Source organism: Sus scrofa, chromosome 4 (assembly GCF_054392235.1).
Source record: "Sus scrofa isolate SSC_HxYL_T2T_F1_AM1 chromosome 4, Sscrofa_HxYL_maternal_Yorkshire_Landrace_v2.0, whole genome shotgun sequence".
NCBI lineage: Eukaryota > Metazoa > Chordata > Mammalia > Artiodactyla > Suidae > Sus > Sus scrofa.
The window spans coordinates 110814646-110838187 of record NC_139386.1 but is presented as its reverse complement, the minus strand read 5'-3'; the positions used below and the strand labels follow the sequence as shown (position 1 = coordinate 110838187).

The 23542-nt window shown below is 35.7% G+C and overlaps 1 protein-coding gene across 11 annotated transcripts in view; it reads left to right on the top strand.

Annotated features, from left to right (window-relative positions):
- Window positions 1–23542, top strand: part of SYCP1 (synaptonemal complex protein 1) — a 146210-nt gene that overhangs the window by 72881 nt on the left and 49787 nt on the right. For 5 of the 11 annotated variants that reach the window (XM_021090000.2, XM_085023505.1, XM_085023502.1 and 2 more), the window contains exons 16-22: window positions 3427–3488; window positions 11491–11595; window positions 12662–12765; window positions 14916–15033; window positions 16078–16148; window positions 19431–19512; window positions 22245–22307. In XM_021090000.2, the coding sequence (XP_020945659.1) occupies window positions 3427–3488; window positions 11491–11595; window positions 12662–12765; window positions 14916–15033; window positions 16078–16148; window positions 19431–19512; window positions 22245–22307 (605 nt within the window). Of the gene's footprint in view, window positions 1–2662; window positions 3117–3426; window positions 3489–11490; window positions 11596–12661; window positions 12766–14915; window positions 15034–16077; window positions 16149–19430; window positions 19513–22244; window positions 22308–23542 lie in introns of those variants that run through there. The other 6 variants (XM_085023510.1, XM_085023508.1, XM_085023504.1 and 3 more) reach the window with 4 other exon arrangements.

Below are 23542 nucleotides of genomic sequence, written 5' to 3'. Positions count from 1 at the left end.
TGTGCCATAGCCATAGCGGCGTCAGATCCAAGCCTCATCTGTGACCTATACCACAGTTCATGGCAATGCTGGATCTTTAACCCACTGAGCAAGGGAAGGGATTGAACCTGTGTCCTCATGGATACTAGTTAAATTTGTTTCCACTGAGCCGCAACAGGAACTCCCTAAGCCAATCTTGAGGTATGTTTATTTCACTATTTTAAAAATTTTGGTTATCTAATTTTAAATGTTCAAGGGGTCTAGCTAATTTTCTTTTTTTTTTTTTTGCTATTTTAGGGCCACGCCCATGGCATATGGAGGTTCCCAGGCTAGGGGTCTAATCGGAGCTGTAGCTGCTGGCCTGTGCCACAGCCACAGCAACGTGGGATCTGAGCTGCCTCTGCAATCTACACCACAGCTCAAGGCAGTGCCGCATCCTTAACCCACTGAGCAAGGCTAGAGATCAAACCCGCATTCTCATGGATCCTAGTTTGGTTCATTAACCATTGAGCCATGAAGGGAACTCCTGGGCTCTAGCTAATTTATCTTGTGAATATAGTATCCTGTTGGAATATACTACACTTAGCAAAATATCTGCTTCTATTATTTTTTCCCCTTGAATTCTATTTTAATTCTCTTAATTGAATTTGATGCCTCTTTCATGGGTGTACTTTTCTTCACTGTTGATTTTTTTTTTTTTTTTTTTGTATGGCCGCATCTGTGTCACATGGAAGCTCCTGGGCTAGGGGGCCAATTTAAGGTACAGCTGCTGGCCTGTGCCACGGCCACAGCAACACCGGATCTGAGCCGGTGCAACATTCACTGCAGCTTGCAGCAACACCAGATCCTTAACCCACTGTGTGAGGCCAGGGATCAAACCCATGTCTTCATGGAGACTATGTTGGGTTCTTAACTCACAGAGCCACAGCAGCAACTCCTAATAGTTGATTCTTGATTGTTTACTCCTCTCAATATTTGAGAATCCATATTTATCCGTGTGTATATTATAATCTGATTCTTCTGATTGTGGGGAGAGATGGGAGGTGCTGTATGGAAGGGTGGACTTGGTAGATTGTCTTTTGGGTATAGGGAATACTTATCTTGCTTAGAGATTATGAGCAGTTAGGGGCAGTGCCATGTCCCTTTGGCTCCAATTCCCAGAATCCTTGATTTAATCTTAGGTGTACTATGTGGTGAGGAGGTTACCTTGTCTAGTTGTTCACATAGCCTTATTAAATTAATATGAGTTCTCCCCATCTCAACCCCTAAGAATCCCTCAACTCTTTGATTTATTAATGCTAGGCTGTCTGGTTTTGTTAATATTTATATGTATGTTTTTTTCTTTTTAAAAATTTTATAGGATTGGTGGTGAGAGAGAGCCCACTATCTTATTTATTTTTTTGGCTTTTCTAGGGCCACTCCCATGGCACATGGAGGTTCTGAGCCTAGGGGTCTAATCAGAGCTGTAGCTGCCGGCCTACGCCAGAGCCACAGCAACTCAGGGTGCGAGCTGTGTCTGCGACCTACACCACAGCTCATGGCAACGCTGGATCCTTATCCCACTGAGCAAGGTCAGGGATTGAACCCGCAACCTCATGGTTCCTAGTCGGATTCGTTAACCACTGAGCCACGATGGAAACTCCACAGCCCACTATGTTTTAACCAATCCTTGAGTTTTAAAAAATTAACTACTTTTACCTAAAATGAAACTTTGTAGTTAAGTTTTGCATGTGACAGGTTTTTCTTTTATACTCTCTACTGGCATTTCTCTCTCTCTCTCTCTTTTTTTTTTTTAAGGCCACACCCTCAATATATGGAGGTTCCCTGGCTAGGGGTGGAATTGGAGCAGTAGCTGCCAGTCTTCACCACAGGCAGTGTGGGATCCAAGCTGTGTCTGTGACCTACACCACAGCTCATGGCAATGCCAGATCCTTAACCCACTGAGCGAGGCCTGGGATCAAACCCACCTCCTCATGGATACTAGTCAGGTTCATTTTCCATTGAGCCACGACAGGAACTCCTTTTATTTTATTTTATTTTTTGTCTTTTTTAGGGCTGCTCCCGTGGCATATGGAGGTTCCCAGGCTAGGGGTCCAATCGGAGCCGTAGCTGCCAGCCTGCACCACAGCCACAGCAACGCCAGATCTTTAACCCACTAATAAGCAAGGCCAGGGATCAAACCCGCAACCTCATGTTTCCTAGTCAGATTCATTTCCACTGTGCCACGGTGGGAACTCCTCCATTGGCATTTCTTATTTTGTTGAGTTTTCTTAGAGACTTTCTTAGAAACTGGGTAATTATTACAATTTTTTATTTGTTTTTAATGTACAGTCTGGACTTTTCAGTTAATCTATCATATGTCTAATAATTAATAACTCTTAAGAGTGAGGGAAGACAGTGTTTCAGATATAAAAAATTTTAGTGACAACCAGACTCATTTGGGAACTTTGTAGGTGTTTTAAAAATTTAAGAAACGAAAAACAGGAGAGTTGAGCTGAAAGTTTTTCTAATTCATTAGCCTAGTGTTGAATTCATGGAAGTATAGAAAGAAAAGCATTATAAATCATTGTTATTTAGGGTGACAAGAAGGAAGGGTGTTGGCAAAGAAAACAAGAGCAAGAGGTAGGAAACAGGAAATCTTAATAATACAAGGTTTTGAAAATTGAAGGAAGATAAGTAAAGAGAGGGCTAATAGTATCAAATGTCAAAAGTTCCACAATGATAAGAATTGTACCGTGGAATGACTATTGGTGATCTTTGAGATCATAATTTTATTAATGGAGATAGGTATTAGTTTTTCATGGGATTAAGAAAGAACTATAGAAGACAACAAACAGGAATTTGGTTACAAAACAAAGTAGGAAATTTGACAATAGTATGAAAAGGGCAGAAAGGTCAATTGGATATTTTTGTTTTGTATTCAAATAGATGTTTAGATGGGGTGGGGGAAATTAAAGATTCCTCTGCAGAGAGTCATTGTGTGTATTAGTAATATAGCAACCGAAGTCTTAGAGGAGGTGGGAATGTTGAGATCTAGAACAATGGTCAGAATTAGCTTGAAAAAAGTGAATTACTTCTCTTTTTAAGTTTGGAGTGAAGATTAAGAAGCCAGATGTTTAGATAGTGATGAATTGAAGGTAAAGGCACATGCTTTGTGACTTCATTCCAAATATATTTTATATAGATCCAGTGCTTATTTTGTTTAATAAACTTTGGGCTCCTTTGGTTGTGGAATTAATTTTACAGAAATATCACTGTTAGTACTTACCCATTATTACTTTGCATATAGTTCCATTTGAAATTCCTCTGTGCTTTTCAGTGCTCTTGTTGCATCAGCCCATCTCTTTTAATTTTTCCTTTTCAAATGATATTCTTTTTTTCTTGTCTCTCTTTTCCTATTCTTTTAATCTAGCCTTTAACACATTTGTATTCTTTTACTTTTTCTAGAAGAGATGACTAAGCTTAAAAATAACAAAGAAGTAGAACTTGAAGAAATGAAAGAAATCTTGGTAAGTATATTGTTTCTTTTATTAATATATAGCAATTATTTTTCAAAATAGTATTGAATTCAATGACTTAGACTCTCATTATATAGATTTTTTTGGTAGTTTTTTCAGCAAAAATATAAAGAAATTACCTTTGGCTTTAGTAAATTCATTTTTCTTTTTTTTAATGATTTTTATTTTTTCCATTATAGTTGATTTACAGTGTTCTGTCAATTTTTACTGTACAGCAAAGTGACCCAGTCACACACACATATATACGTTCTTTTTCTCACATTATCCTCCATCATGCTCCATCACAAGTGACTAGATATAGTTCCCAGTGCTATTAGGATCTCATTGCTTATCCACTCCAAATGCAATAGTTTGCATCCCAGATTCCCAGTCCATCCCAATCCCTCCTCCACCACATTTCTTATCTGTACCAATTTTTATACATTTTAATAACTGTCTTAGTGAAGGTACTTATATTATTTGAACATATGTTGCAGTATACTTAAGTAGGATCAAATATGCATATTCTGTAGCTGATTGTAAGTTTGGTGAGGCTTTGATACTTTTGAGCCACAAAGCTGCAACTTTGAGAAGGATATCTATGGTATAAATTAATTATCTGTAGGGCTTCATTTTTATTTTAATTGGGCATGGGTTAGTAAACTTTTTTGGTAAAGGACTAGATAGTAAATATTTTAGGCTTTGTGGCTGTATACAGAATGTTAATTTTCTCCTCCTCCTTCTTTTTTTCATTTTTAACATTCTTGTAAAAATGTAAGAACCATTATTCAAGGGCCTACAAAAGAAGTCTGGGTTGATTTTGTCTCAAGGGCTATAGTTTTCCAGCCCTTGCTTATTGAAGATAGTGTTGTTTATGATTACGCATATTTGATTTTGGCTTTAACCTATCACATTTTTACCTGATTTTGCTACTCCTAATTTTTTTAATCTCTTAGGAAGCACTGTTTCCAAATGCTTGTCCTTTCTTCAGTGACTAGCTTTTGTACAAATTCTTACAAATAATAATAATGATTACATTTCTCTCAAATTTGATCATGCAAAATTATACTTCAGGTCACAGCTTAAATATCAATTCTTTAGAAATGTCTCTTGGTATTCTTGGCTAGTTAAGTCTCTTTAGAGTTGTTCCTATAGCACCCTGCATTTTTCTTTTATAGCACTTATCAAAAATGATATTTATTTTTGGTATAAATAAAGCTTTTTAATAGCTTTATTTGACCTTTAGAGTCCCCCTTTCTTAAAACAGTGGATGGCACATAGTAGATGGTCAGTAAATAAATAGTAAAATGAATGTATACTCCAATAAGAGCTAAGATCCTATGTCCTGTTTGCCCTGTAACCTCAGTACTTGGTACATCACTGACACTTTGTAGGTTCTTTATAAGTATTTGTCAAATGAATTAATACTACAGTATTATTTTTACACTCCTACATGGGCAAGGGTTAGTTTAGGCTTTTGTTATATTTGAACAGCCACAGAGCATCAGAAGACCTTCGTCCTTAGAATGACAATGCTTGTTTGGTATCCAGCTCTTTACTTCTTAGCTGTGTGACCTAGCATAATTTACCTAAACTCTTGATGCCTTGGTCTTTCTATCTATGAAAGGGGGAAAATAACTGTACATATCTCATAGGATGGTTGTGAGGGATGAATAAGAAAATACATTTATTCATTTAACAAACATTTTTGAGTCCTTTTTATGATATACACTGGGGATGCAGTGGAGAGCAAATGGATGCATATTCTGTTTGCATGGAACTACAGTCGTGAAATAATCACACTTAAATACAAACAGTCATTTAAAGGTAATGATACAATGGTGTCTGGGCAATAAAGGATTAGTTCACAGTGCTATGAAACCTATAATAAAAGGATTTGAACTATTGAGAGAGTTCAAGAGAGGCTTTTTTGAAAAAAAGATTGAACTGAAATCCACAGAAGGAAAGAAGTGCTTATCAGGTAGAGGAAATATTAAATGCAAAGGTCCTTTGATAGGAAGAAGTATGATGACTACAACATGGAGTGAAAGGAAGAATGTGGTGCAAACTGTGACTAAAGAGGTAGTTAGCCTGACAGTTCACACCCTTTAAGTCATATCAACACAATTTTGTATTTACCCTAAGAAGAATGAGAACCTCTAAAGAATCTCATCAGGGAGTGACCTGGTTAGATTTGCATTTTGAAAAGCTTACTTGTCTAGCACTACAGAGAACAAAATACAGTAAGGCAGGAAAGTTAAGAATAGATGGATGAGAGGTTCTTTTGTGGTGTAGTGGCTTAAGGATCTGGCGTTGTCACTGCTGTATTGTGGGTTTGATTCCTAACCCAGGAACTTCCACATGATGTGGGTGCAGCCAAAAGAAAAAAAGAAGACTAGACAGATGATCACAAGACCCAGAGAAAACTTAGGCTGGGAGGTGGTGGTAGTATGATGAAAATGTGGATGGTTTTGAGATATATTTAAGATATAAGCATTTTGCATTGATATAGAATGATAATTATACCATTTATTGAAAAGATTATCATTGTTCTTTTTCTGTTTTTTTTTTTGGCTGTGCTTGGAGCACGTGGAAGTTCCCAGGCCAGAGATTGAACCTGAGCCAGAGTAGCAACCTTGGCTGCTGCAGTGACAATGCTGGATACTTAACCTACTGTGCCATAAGGATACTCTGAGACTCCTTTTTCTATTGAGTTGCTTTTACACATGGATTAAAAAAAAAATCACTTGACCATATTTGTTTGGGTATGTTTCTGGACTATTTCCATTTAATTGATTTTATTTTTTTATTTTTGGTCTATCTATTCACCAGTGTTTGGATTACTGTAGCTTTATAGTGAGTGTTATGTTTGGGTAGTGTGATTCCTCCAGCTTTATTATTCTTGTGCATATAACATTTATTTTTTAAATGTATTTTTTGAATATAATTGTATTTTTTCTTTTTTTTTAAATTTTTTAATTTTAATTTTTTAATGTATATAATAATTTGTATTTTTTTCCATTATAGCTGGTTTACACTGTTCTGTCAGTTTTCCACTGTACAGCATGGTGACCCAGTTACACGTATATATATTTTTTCTTCTAGGAAAAACATATGTTTTTAGGAATTTTTCCATTTCTTCTAGGTTATTCAGTTTATTGGCATATAACTATTCATAACATTCTCTTAGGATTTTTGTATCTCTGTGGTATCAGTTGTTTTATTTCCTCTTTCCATTTCTTATTTTGCTTATTTGGGTCCTCTTATTTTTCTTGGTAAGACTGGCTTAAGGTTTATCAATTTTATTTTTTCAAAAAATCAGCTATTTTCCTTGCTATTTTCAATTTTTTTTCTTTTTTTTGGCTGCACCCATGGCATATGGAAGTTCCAAGGCTAGGGATTGAACTCTTGCCATAGCAGCAACCTGAGCCTCTGCAGTGACAACACTGGATCCTTAACCTGCTGAGCCACAAAAGAACTCCAGTTGTTTCTATTTTTTGATCTCTTATTTATTTATTTCCTCTCTGATCTTTATTATTTCCTTCTACTGAGTTTTGTCTTTATTTTTCTTTTCCTAATTTTATTAGATGATAGGCTAGGTTGTTAGAGATTTTTTTGTTTGTTTCTTGAGGAAGGCCTGTATTACTGTAAAATTCTCTCTTTAAAACCTGCTTTTGCTGCATCCTGTAGATTTAGGAAAGTTGTGTTTTCATTTTCCTCAAAGCATTTTGATTTCGCCTTTGATTTCATTGCTGACCCACGTTTTTAGTAGCATGTTGTTTAGTTGCCATGTGGTTGTTCTTTTCCTGTTTATTTTTCTGTGGTTGATTTCAAGTTTCATACCATTGTGGTTGGAAAAGATACTTGATGTAATTTTTGTCCTCTTAAATTTGTTAGGGCTTCTTTGTGACCTAGTATGTGATCTATCCTGGATAATGTTCTGTGTTGATTGATTGTGAGAATGTTGACTTGAAAAGAATGTGTATTCTGCTCTTTTTTTTTTTTTGGATAAAGTGTTCTGTAGATAACAATTAATTCTGACTGAGCTGTTGTGTCATTTTTAGGACCTTTGTTGCCTTACTGATTTTCTGTCTGGATAATCTGTCCATTGATGTCAATAAGGTGATAAAGCCTTGTACTGTTGTTGCATTGTTATCAGTTTCTCCCTTTATGTATGTTAGTATTTGCTTTATACATTTATTTATTTATTTATTTTTGTCTTTAGGGCCACAACTGTGGCACATGGAGGTTCCCTGGCTAGGGGTTTAATTGGAGCTGTAGCTGCCGGCCTATGCCACAGCCACAGCAGTGTGGGATTGAAGCTGCATCTGTGACCTACACCACAGCTCATGGCAATGCGGGATCCCCAACCCACTGAGCGAGGCCAGGGATTGAACTCACAACCTCATGGTTCCTAGTTGGACTTGTTAACCACTGTGCCACAATGGGAACTCCAGTATTTGCTTTATACATTTAGTGTTTCTGTATTGGGTGCTTATATGTTAACAGGTATCCTTTTAAAATTCTATGAACTGTTTTTTAAAGGGTAGTTGGTTTACAATGTCATGCCAATCTCTGATTTATAGCAAAGTGACTCAGTCATACATATATATACATTATTTTTCTCATGTCATTCACCATCATGTTCTATCTAAAGAGATTGGATGCAGTTCCCTGTGCTATATAGTGGGACCTATATAGTGGGACCTATATTGCTTACCCATTTTAAACATAATAGTTTGCATCTACTAACCCCAAACCACCAATCCATCCTGCCCTTGGCAACCACAAGTCTGTACTCTATGTTTGTGAGTCTGTTTTTCTTTTGTAGATAGGTTTTATTTGTGCCATATTTTAGATTCCACATATAAGTGATATCATATGGTATTTGTTTTTCTCTTTCTGACTTCACTTGGTATGAGAATCTGTAGTTATATTCATGTTGCTGCCAGTGACTTTATTTCATTCTTTTTTGTGGCTGAGTGGTTTATTCCCTTATGTATATGTACCACATCTTCTTAATCCATTCATCTGTCAATGGATATTTAGGTTGTTTTCATGTCTTGGCTATTGTGAATAGTGCTCCTTTGAACATATGAGTACATGTATCTTTTTGATTGAAAGTTTTGTCTGGATATATCCCAGGAGTGGGATTGCTCAGTCATACGGTAGTTCTATATTTAGTTTTCTGAGGTACCTCCATACTGTTTTTCCACAGTGGTTGTACCAATTTACATTCCCACCAACAGTGTAGGAGGTTTCCTTTTTCTCCACACCTTCCCTCTTTGGCATTTGTTATTTTTAGGCTTATTAATGATGGCCATTCTGACTGGCATGAGGTGGTTCCTCATGGTACTTTTGATTTGCATTTCTCTGATTTTTTAAATTAGTGACATTGAGCATTTTTTCATGTGCCTGCTGGCAATACACCTGTCTTCTTTGGAGAAATGTCTTTTTAGGTCTTCTGCCCAGTTTTCAGATGAGATATTTGTTTTTTTGTTGTTGTTGAGTGTATGAGTTGTTTGCATATTTTGGAGATTAAGCCCTTGTTGGTTACATCATTTGCAACTATTTTCTCCCATTCTGTTTGTTGTTTTTTCTCTTTTTTTTAATGGTTTCCTTTGATTAGGTTCTGTTTGTTTATTTTTGTTTTTATTTCTGTTTCCTTGGGAGACCGACCTAAGACAACGTTTGTACAAGTTATGTCAGAGAATGTTTTGCCTGTTTTCTCTTCTAGGATTTTTATGGTATCTTGTCTTATGTTGAAGTTTTTAAGTCATTTTGAGTTTACTTTAGTGCAGGGTGTGAGGGTTTGTTCTAGTTTCATTGATTTACATGCAGCTGTCCAGTTTTGCCAGCAGCACTTGCTGAAGAGACCATCTTTTTCCCATTTTATATTCTTGCCTTTGTTGTTGAAGATTAATTGGCCATAGGTGTCTGTGTTTATTTCTGGGCTGTATTCTGTTCCATTGGCCTGTATGTTTGTTTTTGTACCAGTACCACACTGTCTTGCTTACTGTAGCTTTGTAGTAGTATCTGAAGTCAGGGAGAGCTAATATTTGTTAAATATTTCTTATAATTTCTCATTTTGTGGTCACATTTCTTGTCTGATATCTTGGATCATCTTTACTATCATTACTCTGAATTCCTTTTCAGGTTAGTTGCCTTTCTCTACTTCATATGGTTGTTCTTTTGGGATTTTGTCTTTTTTTTTTTTTTTTTTTTTGTCTTTTTGCTATTTCTTGGGCCGCTTCCACGGCATGTGGAGATTCCCAGGCTAGGGGTCCAATCGAAGCTGTAGCCACCGGCCTATACCAGAGCCACAGCAACGTAGGATCCAAGCCGCATCTGCAATCTACACCACAGCTCACGGCAACGCCGGATCGTTAACCCACTGAGCAAGGGCAGGGACCGAACCCGCAACCTCATGATTCCTAGTTGGATTCATTAACCACTGCACCACGACGGGAACTCCTGAGGTTTTGTCGTATTCCTTCATCTGGCACATATTTTTCTGCCATTTCATTTTATCTAGCACTCTGTGTTTATAGTATCCTTTATGCATCCTGCAAGGTTGTAGCCCCTCTTGCCTCTGGTGTCTGTCTCCTAGGGGGTAAAATGGATCCATGCCTGGTGTAGGCTTCCTGGTGACAGGGACTGATGGCTTATCACTGGTGATGGTGCTGGGTCTTGTCTGGGGCATATGGCTGTGTCAGTGGGTGTTTCTGTAGTTTCCAGGTCTCTGTGGCTTTGTGCACAGGATGACTTTAGACATCCTATCTGCCAAAGGGTGGAGCTGAGTTCCCACCGTATTTGTTGTTTGGCCTGAGACTTCCTAGCACTAGGGCATGAAGGTTGTTGGCTAGAGGAGCCAGGTCTTGTTTCCAAAATGGTGACCTCCAGGGCACTTCATGCCAATGATTATTTCCTGGGGCCTCTGTCTCCAGTGCCCCCACAGTGAGCCAGAGCCAACCCCTACCTCCTTAGGAGACTCTTGGAGACCTGCAAGTAGGTCTGGCACAGATTCCTGTGGAGTCACTGCTTTGCGCTGGTACCCAATGCACATGAAGTCTTGTGTATGCCTTTCAAGGGTGGAGTCTCTATTTCCCTCAAACCTGTGGAGCTCCTGAACTCAAGCCCTGCTGGCCTTTCAAGCCAAATTCTCTGGGTACTCCTCTTTCTAATGTCAGACCATCAGGCTGGGAAACCTGACATAGGGTTTAGAACACTCACTCCTGTATGAGAACTTATGTAATATAGTTATTTTCCAATTTGTGAATCGCAGACATGACAAGTATGGTATTTGTTTATATCGTGAAAGCACTCCTCCAATGATCTCATTGTGGCCTCTTTTTCTTTGGGTGTAGAATATCTTTTTTGGGAGTTTCCAGATTTTTTTGTTGATGTTTATTTGGCAGTTAGTTGTGATTTTGGTGTTTTTGTGCGAGGAGGTGAGTCCTTTTATTCTGCTATCTTTTCTCCTTCTCCTCTAGCTCACTTCTTTTTTTTCCTCCATCTCCATTTATATGGATTTTCCTATGTCTTCATTAGGATTCTGTAGTTTCCAGGTCTCTGTCCATTAAATCCTCTGTCATATTTAGTTTTTGAATTTACTTAATAATGACTTGTTGCTTTTCTAAAAATTTTTTTTGTGAGTTCCTATTGTGGTTCACTGAGTTAAGAACCCAGTGTTGTCTCCCTGAGGATGCAGTTTTGATCCCTGGCCTTACTCTTTAGGTTAAGGATCTGATGTTGCTGCAAGCTGTGGTATAGGTTGCAGATGTAGCTCAAGTTTGATGTTTCTGGGGCTGTGGTATAGGCCTTGGAAATAGCTCCTATTTGACCCCTAGCCTGGGAACTTGTATATGCTGCAGGTGTGGCCATAAAAAGAAAAAAAAATTTTTTTGTCCCAAGGGAAATTCATAATTGTTTTTGCAACTCTATTCGGGCAGTTTGAATGTATTGAATTGTGTTCTTTGGTTGTCATGATTTGTTAATGCCTGTCCTTAAATAGGCAGAAAAGCAAAAGCTTTTAGATGAGAAGAAACAATTTGAGAAGATTTCTGAAGAATTAAGACAAGCAGAACAAGAACTTACTGGACTTCTCCAAACCAGAGAGGTTTGTTTAAAAAAGATACATTTTTCTTTCAAGTATTTTGTTAGTAGGGTCTAGATTAGATTGTGGATTATGGTGTGGCTCTTTGCTTTATGAAAGATTCCTTCACAAGGAGTTCCTGGGTGGCTCAGTGGAAACGAATATGACTGGTATGCATGATGACGCAGGTTTGATCTCTGGCTTCAGTGAGTAGGTTGAGGATCTGGTGATGCCATGAGCTGTGGTGTAGGTCACAGACATGGCTCAGATCCTGGGTTGCTGTGACTGTGGCATAGGCCAGTGGGTACAACTCTGATTCAACCCCTAGCCTGGGAACCTCTATATGTAGTGCGTGCGGCCCTAAAAAGATTAAAAAAAAAAAAAGATTACTTCACAAAATTCCTTTTACAGATATTTTCCTACTATATTAAATATGCTAATGATTGATTGAAAATACATCTAGAGAACTTCCATATTATAATAAGGTAGATAAAGGTCAACATTTAACATAACAATAGAATGTGCAATGCCACGGTTTATAAAAAATTACATTTCTTGATATCTTGAGTATTTCTATAATTGATACATTTAAATTTTGGCCTTTATTAAGTTCTTAGTATACAGTAGTTTTATAGTGCTCATGTTGTAATTTTAGAATGTCTCTTATTTTTAAAAGTATGTTTTTAGTGCATATTACAATATTATATTTTAACTGCTTTAATTTATCAAGAACTGCTTAGCTTTTCAGGTATTGCCTGATTTCATTAACTAATGTATTTCTTCTTAATAATGTCATTTTAACTGAAAGTAATTACTTGGCACTATAAAATTGATAACAGTATTTTATAATATGTAATATAATTTTCTAGTTAAGCTTCAGAATATCAAGATGGAATTTACTTATAGTATTGCATCTGTCATTGATCATTGTTTTAAAGTTAGAATGGTTATTGCATGAAATTCTACTTACATTTTTAAAATTTGACATATTTTTGACCAAATAAATAACTGACTTACATAGAGTGACCATAATTCTTAAATGGGAAAATTATAAAAATACTTGCTGTGGTAATACATGTTTATTTTCCAGAAAAAAATACATGATTTGGAAATACAATTAGCTGCCATTGCAACAAGTGAACAGCATTATTCAAAACAGGTTAAAGAGCTGAAAACTGAACTGGAAAATGAGAAGTATGTTTTCTGTTTCTAAAGTAGTTTACATATTCAGTTCCTAAGCTTTCTGATAGTTAATAAATCAGTAAATTATGTTAATACTTGTATTTATTTATTTATTTAATTATTTTGTCTTTTGTCTTTATAGGGCTGCACCTGTGGTGTATGGAGGTTCCCAGGCTAGGGGTCTAATCGGAGCTGTTGCTGCCAGCTTACACCAGAGCCTCAGCAATACCAGATCTGAGCCGTGTCTGCGACCTACACCACAGCTCACAGCAATGCCAGATCCTTAACCCATTGAGTGAGGCCAGGGATGGAATCTGCAACCTCATGGTTCCTAGTCTGATTTGTTTCCGCTGCACCGCGACGGGAACTCCCAATACTTGTAATTAATAGGCTTAAATTTGCGTTTTATTTCTGATTAAATGTTAAAATAATTTATCAGTTTCATTGCTAAGGGAAGTACATATCACTGACATAAAAAAGAGTATATCACAAAGTTGAGAACTGCTATGGAAGAATAATAGATTACTCTTCTCAGAGATTATTTTTGTTGTAACTCTTTATTTTTTTACTAAGTTACTTCATAGGTTTATATTGATGAAATGACAATATACAAATTCATTTCTTACATTGTCGAAACATAATGAATATTTAGTTGATTCACATACTTAATAAATTTAATTTCTAGAGAAAGTGGGACAAAATAATCATTGTTATTACTCAGAGAGAACTGAACTCGAGTAGGAAGTATAGTGGGGAGCATGATTTTTACTTTCTTATTGCTTCTCAACTCTAAGTAAAAATGAGAAATAGGTAGTTTACTCAGCATTTTGTCCCTTCTGTTTCAGCTTACATTCCCAGCTTCTAGTACCTTTTCAACAGTACTTTTATAGGGGCTCTGGGTTAAATCCATCTGTTCACCAAAATCTTTTAATGAATGAAACGAATAGTATAAATTTGTATTATCCCAGTTATAATTGCTTTCTTAAATTTCCTTTTTTTTTTTTTTTTCTTCGTCTTTTGCCTTTTCTGGGGCTGCTCCTGTGGCATATGGAGGTTCCCAGGCAAGGGGTCTAATCAGAGATGTAGCCTCCAGCCTACGCAGAGCCACAGCAATGCCAGATCGAAGCCACATCTGCGACCTACACCACAGCTCACGGCAACGCCGGATCCTTAACCCACTGAGCAAGTCCAGGGATCGAACCCACAACCGCATGGTTCCTAATCGGATTCATTAACCACTGAGCCATGACGGGAACTCCTAAATTGCCATTTTTTAATTGAAACATACCTCCTCCTTGATGAGTTTCCAGTATCAGTAAGTAGGAAGGGACAACAGATGCTTCTGAAATCATTCAGTAGAGCCACACACTTTCCTTCCCTCATTTAAAACTGATCCTGGTTTCATCCAATAACAGCAGTAATCTCTCTTTCAATATAGAATATTTGATATCTTTTAAGAGCAGTTTAGGTGTTGTGAACAAAGATTTATTTTAATGAAAATATTTTAATTAAAAACAGTTAATTTTTGAAGTTCCTGTTGTGGCTCCATGGGTTAAGTACCCAATATTGTCTCTGTGAGGATGCAGGTTCAATCCCTGGCCTTGCTTGGAGGGTTACAGATGCAACATTGCCACTAGCTGTGGTGTATAGATCATAGATGTGGCTCAGATTTTATGTTGCCATGGCTGTGGTGCAGGCCGCAGCTGCAGCACCAATTCGACCCTTGGCCCAGGAACTTTCATAGGCCCCAGGTACGGCCGTAAAAAGAAAAAAAAAGTTAATTTTTTTGTGCTACTTAAATAATCAGAAATTTGAAATAGTTCTAAGAGATAACCTACTAGGGAGAAAATATTATACGAAGAGTATAATTCGCTTTTCAAAAATTGTGGAAAGGTAAAGGGGGAAGAGTGTGGGAAGTATGCAAGGAAATATATGACATCTTAAAAATTTAAAAGTTTTCAAATATATACAACATGAAGAGAGAATAATGTAATGAACTGGCATATACCTGTCCCTCGGCTTCAAAAATTCTTAACTAATGGTCATTCTTATTTATAGCCCCAACTCTTCCTTTCTTTCCTCTAAGATTATTTTGGATAAAATTCCACATCATATAATTTTATACATAAATATTTTGGTATGATGTATTTTTTAAAAAACAGGTTTAAGAATGCTGAACTAACCGTAAGCTGCAACAAGCTTTCACAGGAGAAGAAAGAACTAGCACAAGAAGCAAGTGATATGGCCCTAGAAATCAAGAAGCATCAAGAAGATATTAAAGTGAGTTGAAAAAGAAGTATCCTTGACTTAATTTTCTTACTGTAAAATTGGGGATTTAGAATAGATGATCTCTAAAGATACTCTCAGATTTTAAAAGTCTGATTATCTTCGAGTTAATACTTTGTTTTAGAAGAAAAATATTCATATAGATCTTAGATGGTAATAACAGTCAACAGAGGATAGAGGCTTCCCATTGATAAAATTACTTTAATTTTAAGCATCAAGATTTATATTTATAAAGAAAGTATTTATTAAATATATAAGATACTGTAGAGGATACAATGATGAATAAAATATCATCCTTCATTTTTAGGAGTTTGTGACTCAGTAGAAAAATAAGTGCTCAAATAAGTTATCATATGTATTGTTTTGAGGCAAAGTGTTATCAGAATGAAGGCTTAAGAAATAATATAGCATTGACTTTTGCCTTAAAAAATGAATAATTATGAGTTGAGTAGGTAACAGTGAGTGGAAAGCATTCCTTGAAGCCACAATAATATGAACAAAAGACACGAGTCTCAAAGTGTTAGTGGGAAACATCAAGTAAGACTTATTTTCTATTATGTAGAGATTGTTACGGGAATAAAGTAAGTCTGGAAAAGTGTGAAACTTATACAAGTTAGGGGTTCCCATCGTGACTCAGTGGTTAACGAACCCGACTAGCTTCCATGAAAACCTGGGTTTGATCCCTGACCTCGTTCAGTGGGTTAAGGATCTGGCGTTGCTGTGAGCTGCGGTACAGGTCGCAGACGTGGCTCAGATCCTGCGTTGCTGTGGCTCTGGCATAGGGCAGCGTCCATAGCTCAGATTTGACCCCTAGCCTGAGAACCTCCATACGCCTCTGGTGTGGCCCTAAAGGACAAAAAGACAAAAAATAAAACAAAACCTTACACAAGTTAAATAGCCCATTCTCTTAGGGCTTTTATATATATATTCATAAAATTTTATAAATATTAAGACAGATAAAGGTCTTAAATATTAATTTCAATTTTATTTCTATTGACACAAAATAATTAATACAAACAATACTTTTTATTTCTTTAGAATAGCAGAAAGCAAGAAGAAAGGATGTTGAAACAAATAGAAAATCTGGAAGAAACAGAAACCCAATTAAGGCAAGACTAATGTGTTTTTTGCCTATCTGAAGGTTTTAGTATTTCTTTTCTATTAGTTTGTTATAGTTAATTAAGATCAATCTTATGTTGAATGTAGTATAAAGTGAAAAATTATGAAACTTAAAACTATGATTATAATCATGCCTATTTTATACTTAGTGTTGAAATAGTGGTTTTAGACAAATTAATTTTAAAGTATGACACTTTCTAATATTTAATATTCATTTAGTTGAGAAAGTATACTAATCACATGCCAGAAAATTTAGAAGAGATTTTAAAAAATTAATATTATTTTAAGCATTATCTTTGTTTCTAGGTGTTTTCACAATTACCTATTTTAATGCCTGTATGCCAGTCAGTCAAGTGGATATAACATTATTTTTAAAAATTTTGATGTTAACATTTTCCAGTTTTTCACTATCATAAGTAATACTGTAGTGAATATTTGAGCACATACAGATTTTTTTGCCTACAGGATAAAATTCAAGTGGTGAATTTATGGAGTCATAGGAGTAGTTATTTCAGTTACTTTTGATAGATAAATAGTTTTTGATGTGTTTTATCAGTTATAAACCATACAGTACAACCAATATTGTATGAAAATGTTGGTTACAAAATGTCTTAATTACTTTTAGGTGTTTTCACTAATTTTTGATAATGTAACAGATTAAAAACAACTCATAGTTCTTATGATTTATAATTTTCATGTTTGAGTAAACTTCCATTTTTCAGGTGTGCTTTGGAATTTTTCATCTCTTTCCTTCTTCTCTTCTCTTCATGGCTGCTCCCATGACATATAGAAGTTCCCAGGCTGTGAATCTAATTGGAGCTGCAGCTGTGGCTTACACCACAACTTAACCTGCTGAGCAAAGCCTGGGATCAATCCTGCATCCTCACATTGACAACATTGGGTCCTTAATCTGCTGAACCCCATTGGAAAGTTCTAGAATTTCTTCTTTCTAAATTGCCTTGGAGTTCCCGTCATGGCACAGTGGTTAACGAATCTGACTAGGAACCATGAGGTTGCGGGCTCCATCCCTGCCCTTGCTCAGTGGGTTGAAGATTCAGAATTGCTATGAGCTGTGGTGTAGGTCGCAGACGCAGCTCAGATCCCAAGTTGCTGTGGCTCTGGTGTAGGCCGGTGGCTACAACTCTGATTGGATCCCTAGCCTGGGAACCTCTATATGCCATGGGAGCGGCCCTAGAAAAGGCAAAAAGACAAAAAAAAAAAAAAAAAAAAAAAAATTGCTTATACCTCTTGCCCATGAATACTTTGAGATCTTGATTGTTTTCTTACTGATTTATTTAAGCTTTAAAAAACATATTAATTCTTTATCTTGTTTTATTTACAGCACATATTTTCTCCAGTCTGTTTTCCTTTCACTTTGAGTAATTTTTTGTCGTATAGAATTTTTTTTTAAATTTTGTATGAAATCTAATTGTCTTTCCTTGTGAATTTTTTTCTATTGCTTTCATACTTATAAAGTTTTTCTGCTTGCAGTCAAATACTAATCTTTTCCTTAGTTATTTAAAAAACCAATATATTGATATTTGGTTTATCTTTCTCTTTTTCAAATACTAAGAACATTTCAGGATATCAGTATATTTCCTAACACTACTGTAGATCTATGACCTGGTTTTTGATATGCAGTGTTTTCGTTTTCATTATTTTCTAAATAATCTGTTTTTGTATTTCAGGTTTCATTTTAATTCATTAATAATTTAGAAAATTTCCAAATATTTGGGGTCTTTTGTTTTTACTTATTTCTGTACAGTTATTTTTATTTCTCTTTGGTTAAGGAATTTGGTCATTAAAATTTATTTGATATTTTCAATTATTTGAGATTGCTTTTAGGCCTAATATACCTCCCTCATAGTACTGTTTGAGGATTATTATATAAATAATGAAATGTGAATAACGTGCTGCACACAGTGCCTGGCACTTAACTGTTACTATTTTCCAGATTTGGAAAGTCATTTTTTATTATGCTTCTAAAGATTGCTTTTGTCCTTTCTGTTCACTTTGTTCTTCAGAAGTAACTGTTATTTATAGATTAAATCTGTGATATAGCACTGTACATTTTGGGAATAAAAAGTGAAGATAGATTTTAGGGAAAGGCTGCTTTTAATTTAAGAGAATTCAAATTATTTGAATAATATCTTTCTGTATATCTACCTATTTTGTGGACTTATAGAACTTTAAATAAAAATATATTTAGGAATAGTGGAGTTCGTGTTGTGGCACAGCGGAAATGAATCCGACTAGGAACCATGAGGTTCCAGGTTTGATCCCTGGCTTTTCTCAGTGGGTTAAGTATCTGGCGTTGCCGTGAGCTGTGGTATAGGTTGCAGATGTGGCTTGGATCTGGCATTGCTGTGGCTGTGGAGTAGGCCGGGGGCTACAGCTCTGATTAGACCCCTAGCCTGGGAACCTCCACATGCTGTGGATGCGGTCCTAAAAAAACAAAATATATATATGAATGGCAAGAATATGCCAAGTAAAAATTTAAAACTCAGTTGAAAGAGTAAACATCCTAAATTCAGTTTTCATAAGACCAGTATTCCACATGATTGAATACTATTCCATGCATTCAGGTTAGACCCAGCAACATATCAGTTGTAGCAAGAGAGACTATAATCAGAAATAGCTTCAAACATCCATCTGAGAGAAAGCACCATTGTTTTCATATTTTTAATTTAAAAAAATTTCAAAGGACAATTCACCCATATGATATAAAAATCAAAGGGACAAAGAGACATGGGGAAAGAACATTGTCTTTCTTGCCCCTTGTATTCCTGCATCCATTTTCCCTCCCCAGAGGTATCACGTTTTCTTGTGTATGTTTCCAGAGATACAGTGCACATATATAAGGATATATGCATATGCAAATATCTGTCTGTAGTTTTTCATTAAAATCACTTGCATTATGTCCTTAATTTGTCCAACATCATAATTATGTTCTAGAATGATGATTAACTTATGACTAAGAAAACAGTAAAGTAAAATCTTGACTCAAATTAGAAATAAGTGTTTCTATATAGGAATTTTGTTAATGGAAAAATGACTATAAGGATCTAGATAATTTCAAATTAAATGTATAAATTAATTTAAATATAGATGTATAACTATACCTATTGATATTAATACATGAAAAGTTATCAAACAAAATGAAAATATAAACCAACAAAATATTAAGTAGTCAACTGTTTTAGGAATTCTGGAAAGGGAATAAAATGAAAATATAAATTTTATTACAATGTCACTCTTCCATTTCCTTTAAGGAATGAACTGGAATCTGTGAAAGAAGAACTGAAACAGAAAGGAGATGAAGTTAAATGTAAATTGGACAAGAGTGAAGAAAATGTATGTTGTATTTAATAATAGGTTGCATCACAAAACTTTAAATCTTAAATGCAACACCACATGTCTAAAAAAAAATAAGGTATACTATTATATAAATAACTAGTGTTTCAGGAACTCTTGTAGGCTGTTCACTTTACAAATATAGACCAGGTTGGGTTATTTTGCTTATGTGGCTTACATCTAGAAGAAGTTGTGTCATAATTCCTCAGTTCCTCAAATATTGAACATTTATAAATATTGATTTATATTTTAGGGTAAATAAAAGGATCATACTTTAGTGATGTGAAATATACTGATAAATTGGTTAATAAGTTTATGTTGTGCTTTGGTGGATATGATTTCAGAGTTGAGATAGGAAGAAGGCTTTCAAGGAAGATTATTACAAAAGTGGAATAGTACAAGGTGTATATGATTATAGTATATAATATACATAGAGAAAATTGTGCCAAAATAGAAAGATCAAACTAGATTGTGAAGGTTGTCACTGTTTTTTTCATTGAACAAATGAAATGATTACCTGTGATGTGCTAGGCACTGTTCTGGGTACCATGTTTGGATTTAATTTGTTTTGGTAGACAATAGTGTTCCAGTTAAGGTTTTTTATTAGATAAGTAACATTTAAAATTTTTAGGAATGGAATAGGGAGAGGTGAAAGACCCTTGGAATCAATTGGAAGGTTATAAAAAATAGTCTTGAAAGCTCTGAAAAAAATCTTAGAGAGGACTCTGGCCTAGTTTATACCTGAGCCGTTCTTTGTAGTTAGGGAATAGAGTAATATGGCCAAGTCATAGCTGCATTCTCACTCTTAGACAGATCAGTGGCCATCAAATTAAACTGAATTAAGCAGGATTACTGTTAATTTACACTAAAAGAATCTTTGCAGGAAAGGGTGGTAGCCAGACCAAAACATAGGTCTTCCATTTAATTGCTACTAGAGCCCATAGAAAGGGCATCTATCTATATCTGAGTTAGGACAAGCTTCCTGGAAGAAGCACTGTTCATTTCAAAACCTCAGATTAATAGTAATTAGTGGAAGACAGAGGGATGGATACAGTACATCAGGGAGAAAAAGAATATTCCAAGTTACAAAAAGACACAGACACAAATACATTATATATGACGTATGAGAGAGCCTGTCAGACTTACGCAACTATACAAAGTTTATCGTGGCTGAGAGGTGGAGTTTAAGTTACTGGTGGCAAAGATGAAAGTAGGGAGAAATGAGAGTAGAGAGATGAGGATGGAGAAAAATGAGGGTGGGGAGAAGTGAGGATAGATCACTTGAGGCCTCATTAATTGTATTTAGGTTTTTGAAGTTATTGAAGAGTTTTGACCTGAGACATGTTATAATTATATTTACCCTTTGGAGAATTTTAGGACTGTTGGAGTAGTTCAAGGGTGAGATGAACTATACTTTTAAGGGCTTGAAATGAACCAGGAACATTCTAGATTCTTTTTTTTTTTTTTTTGTCTTTTGTCTTTTTGTTGTTGTTATTTCTTGGGCCGCTCCCGCGGCATATGGAGATTCCCAGGCTAGGGGTCTAATCGGAGCTGTAGCCACCGGCCTACGCCAGAGCCACAGCAACGCGGGATCCAAGCTGCGTCTGCAACCTACACCACAGCTCACAGCAAAGCCGGATCCGTTAACCCACTGAGCAAGGGCAGGGACCGAACCCTCAACCCCATGGTTCCTAGTCGGATTCGTTAACCACTGCGTCACGGCGGGAACTCCTAGATTCTTTATATATATTATCTTACTTAATTGGAAGTTGTTTTTGTCCTCATTTTATGAATTAGGAAATAAGGCCTCCAAAGGGTAAAAAACTTTGAGAGTCTACATGACTAAGAAGTGGTAGAGCTGGCTCTCTATCATTCTTCATACTATATCACATTTTTTTTCCTCAAAAAGTTATCTTTCTTTTAGCTTCACATTTATTTGCTAAACTCAGCCAGAAAAAAAATGAATTTAATCTTGTAAAGACTTTGGTTTTTTAATAGAAAAAATTTTGTATCAGGAGCTGCTTCAGAATACTTACATGTTGGTGTGGGGCAAAACATGGATTTAATGTTTAATATAAAATAAAAATCTTTTACTAAGAACTTTATTTTACCAATGTAGAAAATATTAATGATGTGTTAAGGAAAAAAAAAACAAAATGCAAAACAGGTTGTTACCATGTTTAAGCTTTCCGTGATTGGATTTCATTTTTATTTATTGAAAGACTTACCTGGAAAGAATTCAAGTTGCAAACATTTCTCAGATATTTTGCCTGACATTGAAAGTTATTACACTCCCTCCCCTGACCCCAGTCCACTACCTTAGGTCAGATATTTATTATTTCTCGGTACTTTATCTGAGCCTCTCTTTCCTCGTCTCTAAAATGGGGATAAAAATACTGATTTTTGTCCATATCATTGGGTTGTTATAAGTAAGGTTCAGTTTAACAAATGCTTGTGAAAGAAATTATGAACATTTATTTATAAAATAATTTTTAAAAATTCAGTATAAGCTAAGAAAGCTAATAAAATATTGTAGAATGATACTAGGCTAAGATAAAATGTGAACATTAATATATAGACTCAAAACAATTTCTTTTTTACAAGTAAACTGGGAGAACTTTTTTGTAGAAATAGAGGACTAAGCTTTGTAATTCCATTTCTAAAAGAAACTCATAGAAGAAAACAGAAATTCTGTTAACATTTTAAATCTGATGTCAAATAATATTTTTTAGGCTCGAAGCATTGAATGTGAAGTTGTTAAAAAAGATAAACAAATGAAGATATTAGAAAACAAGGTATTATAAAATGTGAAAAATGTTTGGGAATAGACTTTGTAACAGTACACATATGACTAGTTTCTTTGGGGCTAGCCTTTACATATTCCTGTAAAAAGAAATCTTCCTACTTTGAAGGCTTTCAGTAGTAGATTTTTTACTGCAGGTTTCTTTGAAGAGCGTTGAGTTCAGGAGTTTTTCATAATGGTTCAAAGAGCAAATCTTCATTAAACTGTTCTTTAGCTATCTCTTCCCTTTCCTAAAACTTCATACTCTCAGCAGCTGCATTTGTTGTAACTATCTTTAGAGTGGTAAGATGCTTTTTAAAATTTTTTTTAATTTTTTGTCTTTTTAGGGCCTCACTCACTGCGTATGGAGGTTCCCAGGCTAGGGGTCAAGTCAGAGCTACAGCTGGCGGCCTACACCATAGCCACAGCAACCTGGGATCTGAGCTGCATCTGGAACCTATACCACAGCTCACGGCAACATCAAATTCTTAACTCACTGAGTGAGGCCAGGGAATGAACCCGCAACCTCATGGTTCCTAGATGGGTTCGTTAAACGCTGAGCCATGATGGGAACTCTGGTAAGATGCTTTTAAAAATCACTCTTAGACATATCTTCTATTCTTATAATTACTGTTGTAATTTCTGCTTTCTTTATGTGAAGTGTTTTTACTACCTACTGGTCATACTAATTCACTTTTCCCTTCTCTGCCCCTGACCCCACACTTGTCCTAAACTTGACCTTTTGTATAGTGAGTTAGTAAGTAGTCCTTTGGATAGTGTAGTACACTTTCAGAAATTGTGACTTCTAATAATTAAAACTATTTTCTTCTACCTAGAATTTTAGTAAATAACCCCCCCTTTTTATACGCATGAATTATTTTACTTTTTTTTTTCAGCCATGCTAGTGGCATATTGAAGTTCCCGGGCCAGGGATAAAACCCAAGCCACAGCAGCTACAGGAGCCACAGCAGTGACAATGCCAGACCCTTAACCTGCTATATCCAAAGGGAACTCCATGAATTATTTTACTTAAAAATGAACTGTGATAGTTCAAAATCTTTTCAAGAATTTCTGGGCATGCCACCAAATATATTAATTAATCCCAAGTTTGGAGATTATTAAAATTGAAAAAAAAGAAAACTTATGTTACTTTAATTTTCACTAGTTTACTTAGAAAAAAAGGAGAGTGAGATGGGACAGTCAAAATAACATTCAAAGTTGATAGAACTGATGTCATTGTCCTTTTAA